Source organism: Pogoniulus pusillus, chromosome 37 (genome assembly GCF_015220805.1).
Source record: "Pogoniulus pusillus isolate bPogPus1 chromosome 37, bPogPus1.pri, whole genome shotgun sequence".
In the NCBI taxonomy this organism is placed as follows: domain Eukaryota; kingdom Metazoa; phylum Chordata; class Aves; order Piciformes; family Lybiidae; genus Pogoniulus; species Pogoniulus pusillus.
In genome coordinates, this window is record NC_087300.1 from 1,991,839 (window position 1) to 2,008,868 (window position 17,030).

Here is a 17,030-nt window from a genome sequence, read left to right on the forward strand (position 1 = left end):
CTGCACTTGATATCACCAGAAAACTAAGGGCTAAACTAGGTGACTCCTTCAAGCCTCTTCCAGATTGGTTTCTCACAGTCCTCTCACAACATGGTGCCCCAAACCTGTCCCTACCTGGTCTTCCACCCCACCCCTCCACTCTCCCCAAGGCCAGGTGCACCCTGGATTGTTCTCTTGGCTTCCCATGGCCATGGGAGCTGGCAGGGACTCAGCCCCGTGGTGTTGCCATCCTCACCAGCTCGCTGAACCATAACATCTCCTGCAAACAAAGCTTCTCCCACCCCAGACAAGATCCAGCAGCTGCTTCCCAGCCTCCTGCCTCTGAGAAACCCAGCCAGGAGGAGCACATAGAGCAGGGGAGGGCTCAGCACTCCCCTAGCCGGGATCTGTCCCTCTGTGACCTGGGAAAGGGCTGCAGTGGGGGGACAGAGGAAGCACATCCCCAAAAGTTAAGGGTTTGTTGTAGGTTGTGGCCTTTTGGGGCAAGTCTGAGGGGGGTCTGCAAGCAGGAAGAGAAAAACTAGATGGGAAGCTTCACGTGTAAGGTGCTTTGGAAGTCATCTGCTCACAGCCCCATCAGAGCCTTTAATAATACATCTTCTTTATTAAAAGTCTGGACACAATGGGTCCAGAAGTGCCCACCTTTGTCAGGGCTCCATTGGCAACTTGCCTGGAGCCCTGGGGCCACGCCTCATTTGCATCTCATTAGCATAGATGTTCATTAAAATGAATGCCTTAAGGCATAATATCTGCCTTCATTGGCACCTTCTGGCCAGCCCAACCACCCCCATCCTCCTCTGCACGCTCAGCTGCACCAGCCCCACACCACCCCAGGCAGCAGGAGGAGCTGCCCCTGGTTCCCCCCACCCCAGACACATGGGCAGCTTCTCTGCAGTCCAAGGAAGTTGTGACATTGTCCTAAGCACCGAGAAACAAAAGCCTGCTGCGACCAAGAGAAGTCCTCCTCGAGTCCTGCCTCTTCCCAAGCTCCACTCTCCCTCCTGCACGTCTGCAGCCCTGGTTTTAAGGAGCAGAAATTCCTTTCTGGATACATTTTGGTCCAAGTGACTGTGTGGTGTCCAGTGATGAATTTGAATCCTTCCCATAGCACAAGGGTGAGGGTGGAAGAGACCTCTGAGATCATCAAGTCCAACTCAATCTGGCAACTCACAATCCCCACCCCACCAAAACCATGGCCCTCAGCACCACATCCATCCATCTTTTAAGCATCTCCAGGGATGGTGACTCCACCACCCTGTGCCAGTGTCAGTGCTTGAGAAACTTTTCTGGGAAGCAATTTTTCCTAATATCCAACCTGAACCTCCCTTGGCACAGCTTGAGGGCATCTCCTCTTGTCCTGTCACTTGTCACACAAACCACTGCCCAACGCCAGCTCCATCAGAAGAATCTGAGTTTGCCTCCTGAGCAACACCTTCAAGCTCTATTTTCATAGAATCAGGCAGGCAGGAAGAGAGCTCCAAGCTCACTGAGCCCAACCTAGCACCCAGCCCTGCCCAACCAACCACACCATGGCACTAAGTGCCCCAGCCAGGCTTGGCTTCAACACCTCCAGCCACAGCCACTCCACCACCTCCCTGGGCAGCCCATGCCAATGCCAATCACTCTCTCTGCCAGGAACGTCCTCCTAACACCCAGCCTAGACCTGCCCTGGCACAGCTTGAGGCTGTGTCCCCTTCTTCTGGCCCTGGCTGCCTGGCAGCAGAGCCCAACCCCACCTGGCTACAGCCTCCCTGCAGGCAGCTGCAGGCAGCAATGAGCTCTGTCCTGAGCCTCCTCTGCTGCAGGCTGCACACCCCCAGCTCCCTCAGCCTCTCCTCACAGGGCTGTGCTCCAGGCCCCTCCCCAGCCTTGCTGCCCTGCTCTGGACACCTCCCAGCACCTCAACATCTCTCTGCAATTCAGGAGCCCAGAACTGGACACAGCACTGCAGGTGTGGCCTGAGCAGTGCTGAGCACAGGGGCACAAGAACCTCCCTTGTCCTGCTGCCCACACTGCTCCTGAGCCAGCCCAGGATGCCATTGGTCCTGCTGCCCACCTGGGCACTGCTGCCTCCTCTGCAGCTCCTCTCTGCCAGCACCCCCAGCTCCCTCTCTGCCTGGCTGCTCTCAGCCACTCTGGCCCCAGCCTGTAGTGCTGCTTGGGGTTGTTGTGGCCAAAGAGCAGAACCCTGCATTCCTTTTGGGATAGGCAACCAAACCCAACCCTCACCTATCTTGTCCTGGTGATAGGTTTTAGAGAGCTATGAAGTGGTGGAACTGGGATCAATTAACCATGAGATGAGAAGTAAATGTCTCCCCCCTTTCCTACCCCCCATTAACACCAGGAAACGAGCAGCCAGATGTAAATCAGCTCAATCACCAGCTCCTGAGCACATCAGGGATGGAAGTTTCACAGCAAGAGAATATCTAAGCAGGATCACATTAATTAATGGAGCATAACAGCAGGACAGCACCAAAATGCTGTCTAAAAACTCCACCAAACACACCCTGAGCTCCTCCCTCTCTCAGCATCTTGTGCAAGCCTTGAAGGTCTCCATCAGATGTTTGTTGGAAGCATGAAGAGCTCACAGCAAAGCTTTGGTCTGGTTTTGCTCCCTCTCTGTGCCACAGATCCAAGGAATGGTTTGGGTTGGAAGGGACCTTAAAGCTCATCCAGTTCCAACCTCCCTGCCATGGGCAGGAACACCTCCCACCAGCCCAAATTGTTCAAGGCTTCATCCAGCTTGGCCTTGAACATCTGCAGGGAGGGGACATCCACCACCTCCCTGTCCTTGTGCCACAGTTTATCTGTGGGTTTATATGTACCAAAGAACCCCAAAATGGACATAATACACAGAACAATCAAATCAAGGAGGTGGGAAGAGAGCTCCAAGCTCAGCCAGCTCAACCTAGCAGCCAGCCCTGGCCAAGCAACCAGACCATAGCATTAAGTGCCTCATCCAGGCTTGGTTTCATCACCTCCAGAGATGGGCACTCCACCACCTCCCTGGGCAGCCCAGTCCAGTGCCAATCACTCTCTCTGACAACTTCCTCCTCACAGCCAGCCTAGACCTGCCCTGCCACAGCTTCAGACTGTGTCCCCTTGGTCTTTCCCTGGCTGCCTGACAGCAGAGCCCAATTCCACCTGGCTACAGCCTCCCTGCAGGCAGCTGCAGACAGCAATGAGCTCTGCCCTGAGCCTCCTCTGCTGCAGGCTGCACACCCCCAGCTCCCTCAGCCTCTCCTTACAGGCTTCTCACATGGGGCAGATGAAGTGACACAAGTAAGAAGGCTGGGCCAGGATGCTCTGCAGGGTGATTTGATCTGGACCAGACTCCCAGATGATGCCAAATCACAGTTCAGATGGACTCAAACCCAAAACCTAATCACCAAGCACCTCTACAAGCCCAGGAGGCCCTCCCAGGCCAACATTACTCATCGCAGGGAGAAGATGGAAAGGGCTTTCCCCTCCCAGTCACAAAATCTTCCTGCACCTTCTCCCCTCAGGCTGTCCAGCCCAGCAGCTGATCTTCTCCTCTCCAGAGCAAGGACATTTCAGCACACCAAAAACGCTGACAGGAGAGCAAACAAACACCACAACCAGGCTGGCTTGGCCACCAGAGGTCCTACATGTGAGACCACAACGCTAGACAGAGCTTCCAACACCAAACCCCACTTCAGAACCCTCAGAAGATCACAGGATGCCAAGGGTTGGAGGGGACCCAAAGAGATCATCGAGGACTTACCTTGAAGTCTGCCAGCTGCTGGTTGATGGTTTCCACCTCTGTTCCCACCACCCACTGCAAGGCTTCATGCTCCTCCGCTGCCGTCGTCATCTGGGTCAGCTCCTTCAGCCTGCTGTAGAAGTCCTCCACGCGAGACAGGGTGGTCTCCACCTGCTCCTGGCGGTTCCTGCCTCTCTCCTTCAGCTTGCTGCACTGCTTGCTCAGTGTCTCCAACTCACGTTTCAGTCCTAACAAATCAGGGCTCCCTTCCTCCTCCAGCATCTTCTTACAGTCGCTTTCGGAAGCTTCGATGTCAGACTTGAGGCTGTGGAGCTTGCCCAGGAAGGTGCGGACGTCCTCTGCCTGGGACTGCAGGCTGTCAGAGTCCCTCCCAATGGGGCCCATGCTGTCCAGCTCATCATCCAGGTCTGCCAGCTGAGAGAACATCTCCCTGACCCGGCTGCTGAACTGCCCGATGCCTTCAAGCTTGTTTTCCATCAGCGTGCAGCAGTCGTTCACCTTCTGCTTCACGGCTTTGAAGTCCTGCTGAGCCACCTCAGCTTGGCTCAAGAGCTGGGAACAGTCAGACCCAGCTGGAGCATCCTCCACTAGACCTCGGGTGAAGTTCTTCAGATAATCCACTTGTGGCTCCAGGGCCTGCAGCACCTCTTGCTGCGCCCTCAGCTTCTCCAAGTTCTTGTTGCTGCAGGCTTGCGGCCCCAGCGCGTCGTAGATCTCCAGCTGGTGCTTTGCCCCTTCCAGCTTCTTCTCGATGTTCTTGAAGCTCTCCTGAAACTCCCTGAGCCTCTGGGACATTTCCTCGATGGAGCCAGTCTTGGCTTGCAGCTCCTCCGTGATGGCATCCATCTGCTGGTTGATGGCAGCCTTCTCGTCCCGGATGTCCTCCTCGTCGCTCTGGCAGGCGTCGATCAGGACGTCGGCAGCACCGTTCAGCATCTCCAGCAGGGAGCGGCGCTTCTCCACGTCGCTCAGCATGGCCTTGGATCTCAGCAGGGTCGCCTCCAGCTGCACCGGATCCAGGCTCACTTCCAGCTCTGCCACCTTTGCCTTGCAGTCCTCCACCCAAGGCAGGAGGTCCTCTGCGTGCCGTTGGTACTTCTGAGCCTTCTGCAGGCAGTCCTTGAGCTTCGAGTGCCTGTCGGCAGCCTGCTTGCTGAGCGCCTCCCAGTGTGTTCTGAGGCTGCCCAGCTGGCTCTGCAGGGTGCTCCTCTCCTCCCCGGGCTGCACGGAAAGCAGCAGAGACTCTCCCTCGGCAACGATCATCTCGTAGGATCCACTGTGTTGGTTGAGGCTCTTCTGGAACTCTTCTTGCTCCTGGATCTGGCTTTGCAGCCTCTCCAGCTTCGCAGAAATGGGTTGGCTTTGGGCTTGCTGGCAGAGTTTCTCATCCAGCCAGGTCCTGAGCTCATCAAACATATGCTGGAACTGCTGGGAGCTTGCAAGCGCCGTCTGCAGCCGGTTCATGCGGTCGGCTGCAAGGGAAGCACCATCAGAGCTCAAACCAAACAAGCAAAGTGCAATTACCTCGAATCAGCTCAGATGCACCAACTGCGTTTTGATGAACAGGAAGGAGGCCTCCACTGCACTCCCAGCCCTTTCCCCTCACCAATTCATGGGTTTCCTCCTGATGAAGCTGAAGCCTCCCTCCTCCTGACCGCTCTCTGAGTGCAACCTCTCAGAAAGCAGAAGGGGCAGCCCCAAGATCTGAGGGTGGTCACTGGGTCTTCTCCATGGCCCAGCCTGACCTGAGGAACCATGAGCACAGCACAGGCCACAGCTGCTGCACGCCAGGCAGGCTTGGTGAAGAGCCACAGCGGTGGGGCTGAACATTTCTGCTCACTCTCCAGGCTCAGCTACGGCTGAGTTTGACCTCTCCTGTGCTTGGTGCCACAGAAGGCAGCCTAAAAACTGGTAACTGGTGCTTGCCTCCTACTCTTATTCTTAACCCTTACTCCTTATTCTCACTCTTATTCCTAACCCTTACTCCTTATTCTCCCTCTTATTCCTCATTCTTAACCCTTACTCCTTATTCTTAACCCTTATTCCTTATTCTCTCTCTTATGCCTCATTCTTTATTCTTACTCCTAATTCTTTATCCTCATTCTCTATTCTTATTTGTTCTTATTCTTTATCCCTTATTCTTTACTCCATATTCTTCTCATGGAATCATAGTATGACTTGAGTTGGATGAGACTCTAACGATCATCCAGCTCCAACCCCCCTGACATGGGCAGGGACACCTCCCGCTAGACCTGGTTGCTCAAGGCTTCATCCAGCCTGGTCTCAAACACCTCCAGGGATGAGGAATGGAAGTGTTCAAGACCAGGCTGCATGAGGAATTCTTACTCTGCTGTTCACCCAACCATGGGAGAAGCCTTTGACAAAAAGCAGGGATGGAGTTTGACATTTGAGAGGAAGTGGCCTGAGGTTGCACCAGGGCAAGCTGAGGTTGGACATCAGAAGAATCTTGTTTGCTGAAAGGGTTCTCAAACACTGGCACAGGCTGCCCAAGGAGGGAGTTGAATGCCCATCCCTGGAGGTATGGAGCTGTGGTGCTGAGGGCCATGGCTTGGCAGAGTTAGAGCAGCTTGGGCTGGATGAGCTTAAAGGTCTCCTCCAGCTGAAACAATCAATCCTATGACTCTCAGCCCCCGACACCTCTTGAGCAGCCTCTCCACTCTGTCTCACCTGCCAGGTCTTCCAGCCCTTTGAGAGGAAGGGCCACAGTCTCCAGACGCTTCCTTAGCTCATCTTTGAGGTACTGCTCCCCAATCAGGACAGAGAGGTCGTCACAGAGGGTCTGAGCCTCTGCGATCTCCTCCTCCAGCTGCTCCAGGTCCGAGCGGATCTCGCTGGTCTCCTCCAGCTGCTGTTTGACAGCCTCGGGCTGGGTGCTGACGGCAGATTGGCTGCTCAGGCGCTGCCCAACTGCCTTCACCTTCTCCGAGAGGCCCTGCAGCAGCTCCTGGTACTGAGTGCTCTTGACTATGGCTTGGTCAATCTGGCTGGAGCGGGAGTTGAGGCGTTCTGTGAGCTCAGACCACTTCTGGTTAACCCCTTGGAGCTCTTCCCGCACCTGGTTAGTGGACGGAGAAACATCTCCAGGGCCGGTCAGGATGCTCTGAGCTGCCTGGTTGAGCTGCTCATGCTGCTGTCTACGAGCTTCAAATTCCTTCAGCATAAACTGGAACAGAAATAACATAAAAATGTTTGCATAAAAGTGACAGCTCCAAGTACACACAGTCAAAACAAAGCAGACCTCCAGGGGCTTTATGCAGCCCAGAAGGAGCAAAGCCTGGGGTGGGAGGGCATTGGGCTGGGCAGACCATGACTGACTGCCACCATGGCAACTTAGAAAGCTGGCAGGAGTCTGCCAGGCTTTGCTATGATTTTTGATACTGCTGTGTGACCTAACACAAACCAGTTAGAGGCTGCAAGAGTTAAAGTTGTTCAGCCTGGAGAAGAGGAGGCTGCGGGGAGACCTTAAAGCAGCCTTCCAGTACCTGAAGGAAACTACAGGAGAGCTGGGGAGGGATGTCTGGCAAGGGCTGAGAGTGACAGAATGAGGGGGGATGGATTGAGGCTAGAAGAGGAGAGAATGAGATTGGAGATTAGGAAGAAGTTCTCTACAGTGAGGGTGGGGAGACACTGGAACAGGTTGCCCAGAGAAGCTGAAGATGCCTCCTCCCTGGAGGTGTGTTCAAGGCCAGGCTGGATGGGGCCTTGAGCAGTCTGGGCTAGTGAGGGCTGGATCTGGATGATTTTAAGATCCATTCCAACCCAAATCATCCTATGATTCTATGTCAGAGAAGGAGGAAATCTAATTATCCAAACTGGGGCATCTGATTTTCTGCTGCTAGAGATGTGTCAGGCTGGGAAAGCAGGAGGCATGGAAAGGGCAGGTGGAGGAGCAGCATTAGCATGTCCTGCAGAACACCAGCACAGGGCTCGTTTAGAGCAATTTCCCCCTCCATGAGGGGCCAAGTGATTCACTGATGAGTCAACCCAAGGCAGGGAAGGGAGCTCATTTCAAGTTACTCACAGCAGCCTGTGCTCAGCAGGCTTTGGAGGAGCTGGGAGAGGAGCCGTGAGGTCTCCCATGGCAAACCGCTCCGAGCACATCCCTGCCCGTGGAGCCGCCTGCACGGCTCCCAGCTCACCTGGACCTGCTGCTTCTGTGCGTTCAGCATGTTTGGGTCGATGGAGAGGGGTCCCAGCACGCTCATCATCAGCTCCTTCTCCATGAGCCAGGGCCGCAGCTGGCCCTCGGCAGCCTGGAAGCTGGCCAGCTGGTTCGCCGACTCCTCCAGCTTCTGCTGCCGCTCCGCCGTCGCCTGGCTGGCTCTTTCCCACCTGCAGTCTGAAGCACCAGCTGTGTTGGTGGTGGTCCTGCTCCAACCCACCCCACCCCTCCATCACGAAGGGTGGGGGTTTGTTTGTTGGTTGTTTTTTCACCCTCCCCTGTGCTTTCCTTGCTGCAAACCCCTCCTCAGCTTCTCAATCCATAGAATCAGTCAGGGATGGAAGGGACCACAAGGATCAGCCAGTTCCAAATCCCCCCTACCATGGGCAGGGACACCTCACACTAGAGCAGATTGCCCACAGCCTCATCCAGCCTGGCCTTAAACACCTCCAGGGGTGAGGCTTCCACTGCCTCCCTGGGCAACACATTCCAGGCTCTCACCACCCTCATGCTGAACAACTTCTTCCTAACATCCAGGCTGAATCTCCCCACTTCCAGCTTTGTTCCATCCCTCCCCAGTCCTATCACTACTTGACAGCCTAAAAGGTCCCTCCCCAGCTTTCTTGTAGCCTCCTTAAGATACTGAAAGGTCACAAGAAGGTCACCTTGGAGCCTCCTCCTCTCCAGCTCTCAGCCCCAGCTGCCTCAGTCTCTCCTCACAGCAGAGCAGCTCCAGCCCTCTGCTCATCCTCCTGGCCCTTCTCTGGACACCTTCCAGCACCTCCATACACCTCTTGCAATAGTGGCTCCAGAGCTGGATGCAGTACTCCAGGTGGGGTCTCACCAGTGCAGAGCAGAGGGGGAGGATCACTTCCCTTGCCCTGCTGCCCACATTGCTCTTGCTGCAGCCCAGACTCTGGTTGGCTTTCTGGGCTGCAGGAGCACACTGATGCCCCACATCCAGCCCATGTGGGGCTCCAGGCTCTCTCCATTGAAGAAGCCATTGCCCACTTCTAACAGCTAAGTGGTCTCAAAGCTCACAGGGAAAAACTAATCCCTTCCAAGAAGGATTTCTGTGCTCTGGTCACCACTGCCAGGAGCTGGGCTGACCCTGGGGGAGCCATCTCAACATCCCTGCTCCATCAACAAGGACACTCTCATGTGTCTCAGTCCTCACACAGCACAGTGAGGCCTCCTGGCTGGAGAACTCCATAAGCACATCCCTGCTCCATCAACAAGGATACTCTCATGTGTCTCAGTCCTCACACAGCACAGTGAGGCCTCCTGGCTGGAGAACTCCACAAGCACATCCCTGCTCCATCAACAAGGATACTCTCATGTGTCTCAGTCCTCACACAGCACAGTGAGGCCTCCTGGCTGGAGAACTCCACAAGCACATCCCTGCTCCATCAAAGAAGCCTTTGTCCATTTCTAATGGCTAAGTGGTCTCAAAGCTCACAGACAACAAATAACCCCCTGAAAGCAGGAGTTCTGTGCTCTGGTCACTACTACCAGATTTGGGCTGATCCTAGGGGAGCCATCTCAGCATCCCTGACTCCATCTATGTGTGAGGCACAGCACAATGAGACCTCCTGGCTGGAGAGCTCCATAAGCAGATCTCTGCTCCACCAAAGAGGAGATTCTCTGAGCTTCCTCTGAAACACACAGCCCTGTTTAGTCAACAATTAATTACCTAGGATAGCTTTGTTAATGACTAGAATTTTACATCAAGCAGTGAAGCTTTTAATCAAAATAATCAACCCAATGTGGGGTTGGTTTTGGTTTTTTTTTCCCCCCTCTTTCTTCCTTTCTGTTTTTTTAATGAACTCATTTTAAGGAGGCAAATCTTTCAACCACGCATCCATCAGAGAGCTCTCATCAACCATGACAGAGCTCAGCTCAGGAACACCTTGTGCAGGAGGCAGCTGGGAGAGAAGTTTGCTATTGACTGCATTTTAATCAGAAGTGACTCTGCTCTGCTGTGACTTTGGAATGGCCTCACAGCCCTGACCCACTTCTATCTAATCTGATGGCTCCAGACAGAAGCCTCAGGCACTCACTCAGGTCTTCCTGCATCTTCTTCCAGTTGGCTGCTTCTGGAGAATCTGGGTATTTCTCCAGCAAGCCAGAAAGTGCTTCCTTTACCTTCTGGATCTTCTCTGACTTCTGTTCCAACTCAGCCAAAAATGCCTGGAAAACAACGATTTGAACTGCTGCAGACAGAGGGCAAGAGAAGGACATGACCGAGCAGGAGCCAAGCAGCAACCACGAGCCGGAGCTGGACACTTTCTGTCCTTTGCTCTTTAATGAAATCACTTCATCTCACCAGCAGCACCATGAGCTAACTTGGCTCCAGGAGCAGGGAAAGGCTGGGAATTGCTTTCCAGGAGGAGCTGGAGTGACCCAGCAACAAGGACTCGGAGATAAGCTCCTTGCCCTGAGCCAAGTGCTGAAAGCAACAGGGCTAAAAGCAAAGAGGTCGAGCAGAGTGCATTGGCTCCTGCTCCTCTCATCCCTCCTGGGCAAAGCCTGTCTTTAACCTAGAGCAGATCCTCCTGCTCTTTCTAGCCCTGCTGCAGCACAGCACAGCTCTGAGGACCTCGGGGACAGAAGCTCAGCTCTGCAGTGTTTTGCTCTGGGAGAGAGGTTACCTTGTTGTGCTCAGCCTGGGCTCTCATCGTCTCTGTCTTGGTGGGTGAGGAGGAAGCATCCAGCTCCGACAGTGTCCGTTCCTTCGACTCCAGCCACTTCAGCATGGAGCTGGCCTCCTCCTGCACTTCTTGCATCTTCTCCAGCATGGCTGAGAGCTGCTGCTGGCGCTCCCTCAGCGCCTCGCCGAGGCTCTGGTACTGCCGGCTCACGTCCGACACATCGCACTGGATCTCGGTCAGATCTGCTTCCAGAGAGCAGCTGGAGGTGAGGACCTCTGCCCCTGCTGCCCATCTGAACTTGAGACTGTCCTAACCTAGCCCCAAGCAGGCACAACCAGCTCAGTGTGAAGAGCAAGAGGCCAGGCTGCTGCCTGCCTGCACCACTGAGGCCAGACAGACCCTTCCAGCCGCCCTGCTTATGCCTGGTGGCAGTCTGCAAACAAAGCCAACGCCCCCCGTGGCTGTGAGGCTGCTGCAGGCTGAGCAGTGTCACCGTCCACAGTGCCCACAGTGTCACTGCTCACACAGCACTGAAGAACCTGACACCAGAACCCAAAGCCATTTTTGTGCTCCTATCACCTCGCTGGGCCGGCGAAGGAGCAGCAGCTGAGGGGCAGGAATTAAAAGTGCTCCTCAAACTGCAGGGTTGGATCCCATCATAATCCCCCAGAACCAAGAATTGTAATTGCAGGCCTTAAAATGACCTCCTATTTATCAGCTCTTTTTTACACCCCCTGACTGGGGCTTGGCTGCTGGCACCCCCCCAGAGCTGCCCCTCTCTGTCCTTCAGCCTTGCCCTGTACCCTCCATCAGCACCTGGAGCTGGCTGCGGCACGGCTGAGAATTCCCAAGGCTCATTTCACCTGTGATGAGGCTGCTGATGGTGTCACATTGGGACATCTCCCATGCATGGTGATGCACAGACCAAAAAGCAAAGGACAGGGAGATGGGCAAGGTGGCCTTGGCACAGAGGGCACAGCAAGCTCACCTTTGCACGTGTGGTATCCGTTCACGCTGCCTGCTGACCCTCCTGGAGCGGGCAGAGTGGCACCTGAGCAGAGGAGATGGACAGACAGAGGTGTCAGGGATGCAGACAGCAAGGAATGAAGGCTCCTTCACAACACACACCATGCTGGTCACCAAGTAGAGGTGGAATCTCCATGGACCCACCTGCCTGGCACTGCTCAATCGCCCTCCACGTGGAGTTGATCTCTCCTCCCCACCACACACCCTTGCCCCTCCTTGCCCTGGAGCTGCTCTTGCCTTGCTGGACCACAGCAGAAGAGCTGAAGCTGCCTGGAGTTGGACACTTCTGTCAGCATCACCCAGAGACCATGGGGGACGTGGACTGGAATATTGAGGACCCCTGGGCACATCTCCACAGCTGCAAAGCTGCACCCCTGAGCAGGAGTTTGAGTTGTAACAGCAAGTGAGGCTGCTGGATGCCTGCTCTGGAGGGATTAACTCCCCTGAAGGGATTAACTCCTCCACATTCTCTTCTTCCAGGATGAAACTGGATGGACTCAATGATCCATGGAGGTCCTTTCCAACCCCTATCATCCTGTGAAACTACCCAAGCCTACCTTGCTGCATGGAGACTCTTGGCCATGTCCCCTCCTTGGACATCAGACATCACAGCCATGTTCACAACCCATCAGGAACACCATGGGCTAAATCTCTCTCTTTCTCACCACACATTCTCAACCTCACACAGGTGTAAGGGGCTGCAGCTTTGGTCACCACATGTGGGTGGCCACGTGGGTTGCCCACAAGAAGCTTCTCCCCTCTTCTCTTGGAGGTTCCCCACGGAAGTGCTCATCAAGCTAATCCTAACAGAGCCATCCAGGCTGTGGATCCAGTGAGCAGAGCCCCAGGGCTCGTTCTCAAGAGCTGGCAGACATCTTTGGAGCTGGTTTCCAAAGGAACCAGACATCATCTCACTGCCTCACAGACATGAGGCCAAAAAGGAAACCTCTGAGCATCCCCAGGCCTCCCTTCCATCCAGACATGAAACCCAAATCCTGGGGGTGGACTAAAACTCTCCAGCCTCAGAGGGCTGAAGCACATCACCATGAATCACTGCATCACAGCAGCATGCAGGCTGGCAAAGCCCCTCAGGGTCACAAAGTCCAACCTAGAACTCTGCTCTGCAAGATTCACCTTAAATCAGAGCCTCAAGCACCACAGCCAAACCACCCTGAAACACAGCCAGGCTGGGTGGCTCCAGCACCTCCCAGGGCAGCTCATTCCAGTCCCTGACCACTCTCTCCCTGAAAAACTCTTTCCTCGTGTCCAGTCTAAACCTCCTTAGCCTCAGCTTGAGGCCATTCCCCCTTGTCCTGAATCCCATTAGCTGTGAGCAGAGCCCAGCAGCAGCCTCTCCACAGTGTCCCTTCAGGTAGCTGTATACAGTTGTCCCTGTGGGTCTGAGAGCTCAGCTCCCCACACTGCAGCAGCCTGAAGCTGCCCTGGTCCATCTGAGCAGAGCTCCACATCCCCAGGGTGGGCTCATGGCAGGCATGGAGCAATTCAGAGCTCATTATGCTGCAGGCAAATGAAGCCAAGGTGCTGGCTTTGAGCACTGGGCTGCTGCAGCCATGCAATGAGCAGCAGTGACTTACAGGATCACAGATGTCAGGGGTTGGAAGGGGCCCAAGGAGCTCATCCAGTCCAATCCCCCTGCCAGAGCAGCACCATACCATCCAGCTCAGGGCACACAGGAACACATCCAGACAGGCCTGGGAAGGCTCCACAGAAGGAGACGCCACAGCCTCTCTGGGCAGCCTGTGCCAGGGCTCTGGGACCCTTCCAGGCAAGAAGTTCTCCCTTGTGCTGAGCTGGAACCTCCTGTGCTGCAGCTTCCATCCACTGCTGCTTGTCCTGTCCCAGGGAGCAGTGAGCAGAGCCTGTCCCCCGCCCCTCCTGACCCCCAGCCCTCAGATAGTTACAGACATTGATTCAATCCCCTCTCAGGCTTCTCCTCTCCAGACTAAGCAGCCCCAGGGCCCTCAGCCTCTCCTCCTCAGGCAGTGCTCCACTCCCCTCATCATCCTCACAGCCCTCCCTTGGGCTCTCTCCAGCAGCTCCTGTCCCTCTTAAACTGGAGAGCCCAAAACTGAAGGCAGCACTCAAGACTGGGTCTCACCAGGACAGAGCAGAGAGAGAACCTCCCTTGATCTCCTGGACACACTCTGCTCAATGCCCCCCAGGCTCCCATTGGCCTCGTGGCCACCAGGGCACCCTGAGCACAGGGCCAAGCCCCAGGGGGCTCAGCTCACCACAGGCCTCTGAGCTTTTTAAGGGGGGGCATTAAGCTCCTTTTTCTGCTCGAGGCAGGCTCAGAGGAGATGCAGTGGGAGAGCAGAGGGCTGAGGAAGGAGGCAGCCCTGGGAGCAGAGTGCAACTCACCTGTCTTGGACGAGCTGTCAGGGGCTGTGATCTCCACAATCAGGTTCTCCAGGAGGGTCCCTCTGCGGCCAACCTCCTCCACCTGGGCTCCCTTCCCCTCCCACTCCACCAGGAGATCCTGCTCATGGAATCAGAGAACCACAGAATGGTTTGGGTTGGAAGAGACCTTCCAAAGCCATCGAGTCCAACTTTCCATGGCCAGCAAGGGGAAACACTCAGAGAAATGAGCATGTTTGGGCCTCCCACTCCCAAAGTACTCCCAGGGCAGGTGGAGGAAGGAAGGGAAACTACCAGGGACTGCTGGAGGAGACCTCCACACTGCCTGCTCCTCCACAAGCCAGGGACCAGCACAGGCATTCACACCAGGGGCTGCAGCCCAGCAGCGAGAAGAGAGGAGCCCCAGGATTCCTGGGACCATAGAGGGGAGCCTGGGATGCCTGGGATCATAAAGGGGGGGCTGGGATTCCTGGGATCATAAAGGGGGGGCTGGGATTCCTGAGACCACAGAGGAGAGCCTGGGATTCCTGGGATCACAAAGGGGGGCCTGGGATTCCTGGGATCATAAAGGGGGGCCTGGGATTCCTGAGACCACAAAGGAGAGCCTGGGATGCCTAAGACCATAGAGGGGAGCCTGGGATCATAAAAGGGCATCTCAGGATTCCCAAGACTGCAAAAGGGAGCCCAGGATTCCTAGGATCACAAAAGGGGAGCCCAGGATTCCCAAGACCATGAAGGGGAGGCTGGAATTCCCAAGACCATAAAACACCTCCCAGAACTCTGCTTCCTCCACATTCCAGCATTTCCACAGCAGCTGCCAGCCTGGTTCCAGCCCCCTGTGCCCACCTGGGTCTGCTGCCTGCGCTGGTGCAGCTCTTGGGTGCCCAGGGAGCTCTCAGCAGTTGGCATTTTGCCTTCAGCCTCCCTCAGCCACTTCCTCAGGGCCCCGACCAGCTTCCGAAACTCGTCCAGTTGCTGCTGGCAGGAGGCTGCATCCTTTTCTCTGCAAGTGAAAGGGTTTGGGAGAGTCAGAGCTCGTGCTTTGCCTCCCAATCACCCCCCTGAATGCAGCCCACTTGTGCCTCCAGCAGCTCTGCTTTTTCACTCTCCTCACTCCACGTTGCTTAGGAACAGCTCAAGCGGTGCCAGCCAAAGCAGGGTGCATGTCCCAGCCTGTCCCTCACTGCTACTTCCCACCCCCCTGCCCCCCATCCACATCCACTGGCACTTTTGAGATCACTCCAGCATCACTCTGGTAGTCAGCAGCCATGGGACCACCACCACCAGCCTGCCCTGGGCTTTGTCCCCAGGGAAGCAAAGCTTTTTTGGGAAGACTGAGCTCATTCATGCTGGCCCCAGCCAGCTGCAGCCTGGGGGAGGCCAGGCTGGGCCCCCCAAGCTCCCCAGCCCCAGCTCACATCTATTCAGCCCACCCCAGAGCAACGAGGCAGCTCCCAGATGGGAGCCACTGGCCCCTCTGGCTCATCCTCCCTGAGTGCAGCTGGGAGCAGCCTGCACAGGGCCAGCCAGGGGCAGCTCTCTGAGTGCTGCTGAGTTACTGGGGACTGTTAGGGGACTCATCTGCTTGTCCCCACCACATCCCCTCTGTGCAGCTGGGAGGTACAGCCTGGGAGGTGTGACCCCCCCACACACATCCCCAGGGACACAGCTGAGCTCTTAGAACCACAGAATGGTTTGGGCTGGAAGGGACCTTTAGAGGTCACCCAGCCCAACCCCCCTGCAGCCAGCAGGGACATCTGCAGCTGGAGTAGGTTGCTCAGAGCCCCAAACAACCTGACCTGGAATGGTTCCAGGGATGGGGCAGCTCCCACCTCTGTAAAAGATTTCATCCTTCTCCCCAGTCTGAATCTCCCTCTTTCAGTTTCCAACCATCCCTCCTTGTCCTGTCACAACAGGCCCTGCTCAAAAGAAATCTCTCCCAAACTTTCTTATCCTATTTTTCAGTCCTGAAAGGCCTCCAGAAGGTCTTCCCTGGAGCCTTCTCTTCCCCAAGTTGAACAAGCCCAACTGTCTCAACCTGGCCTCACAGCAGAAGGCTTTCAGCTTTCCCATCATCATTGTAACCCCCATTTTTAGTGTCCCTTGCTCAAGCTGCCATGGCCCACCCAAGCTCAGGCTCCTGATGCAGTTCTCCTTTATCCCCCCCACTTTTTGGGGAGACTCTGGGGCCAGGCTGCTTTGTTGGGACCCCTCCTGGAGAGCAAACGCCTGGGGCAGGCTCCTGCTCCTTCCCCTCCACCCTTGCTGGCCTCTAGCAAGATGCTCCAGGCTGGAACTGTGACTGCCCACGAGTTGGGAAAGGCAGGATCCAGGCCTGGCAGCTTCAGGAATGTTTCACAACGCCTCCAGCTAAGGCTTTATATAAAGTGTCAGCTGCAGCAAGCTGCCTCTGCTGGGCTGGCAGCAGGCAGGCAGGAAGGGATCACTCCTGCCCTGCCCCCTACCATGGAAAGGAGATCTCCACAGGGTCTTGATCTGATTAAGAAGCCAAACTCATCTCAGCATTTACAGGGTGGGGAGGCACTGGCACAAGGTTGCCCAGGGAGGTTGTGGAGCACAGAAGCACCCAATGTGATCTTTGATCACATTCTGTGCTCCACAACCTCCCTGGAGATGTGGATTCTGTGCTCCACAACCTCCCTGGAGGTGTTCAGGATCAGGTTGGATGAGGCCTTGGACAACCTGGGCAAGTGGAGGTGTCCCTGCTCGTGGAACTGGATGAGCTTTAAGGTCTCTCCTAACCCAAACCATTCTATCACCTACGAATCACCCCAGGGAGCAGCAGGAGCCCTGGCACTCACCTTTCTTTTGCCACCTTCTGCAGCTGCAGGAAGTCTTTCTTCAGGCTCTGCAGCTTCTCCTGATGCTGGGAAGTGCTGGGAGCAAAGCCACAGGAGCCCAGATCTGCAGCCAGGTGTTCCAAGGTGGTCAGGTCCTCCTGGTGTTGCTTCAGCTCTGAATTCAGCTCCTGCCAAGAGCAAAGAGTGATGCTGACCGTGCAGACTGAGGCAGAGAGGGTGAACTT

The 17,030-nt window shown here is 55.6% G+C and overlaps 1 protein-coding gene across 26 annotated transcripts in view; it reads right to left on the reverse strand.

Annotated features, from left to right (window-relative positions):
• The window catches only part of MACF1 (microtubule actin crosslinking factor 1), a 189,311-nt gene that overhangs the window by 64,060 nt on the left and 108,221 nt on the right, over positions 1-17,030 (reverse strand). For all 26 annotated transcript variants that reach the window (XM_064172710.1, XM_064172704.1, XM_064172706.1 and 23 more), the window contains 9 exons: positions 16,807-16,973; positions 14,831-14,987; positions 13,988-14,105; positions 11,568-11,630; positions 10,580-10,821; positions 9,989-10,118; positions 7,906-8,105; positions 6,434-6,929; positions 3,746-5,217 (listed from right to left, as the gene is read on the reverse strand). In XM_064172710.1, coding sequence (XP_064028780.1) covers positions 3,746-5,217; positions 6,434-6,929; positions 7,906-8,105; positions 9,989-10,118; positions 10,580-10,821; positions 11,568-11,630; positions 13,988-14,105; positions 14,831-14,987; positions 16,807-16,973 — 3,045 coding nt within the window. The remainder of the gene's footprint in view (positions 1-3,745; positions 5,218-6,433; positions 6,930-7,905; positions 8,106-9,988; positions 10,119-10,579; positions 10,822-11,567; positions 11,631-13,987; positions 14,106-14,830; positions 14,988-16,806; positions 16,974-17,030) is intronic.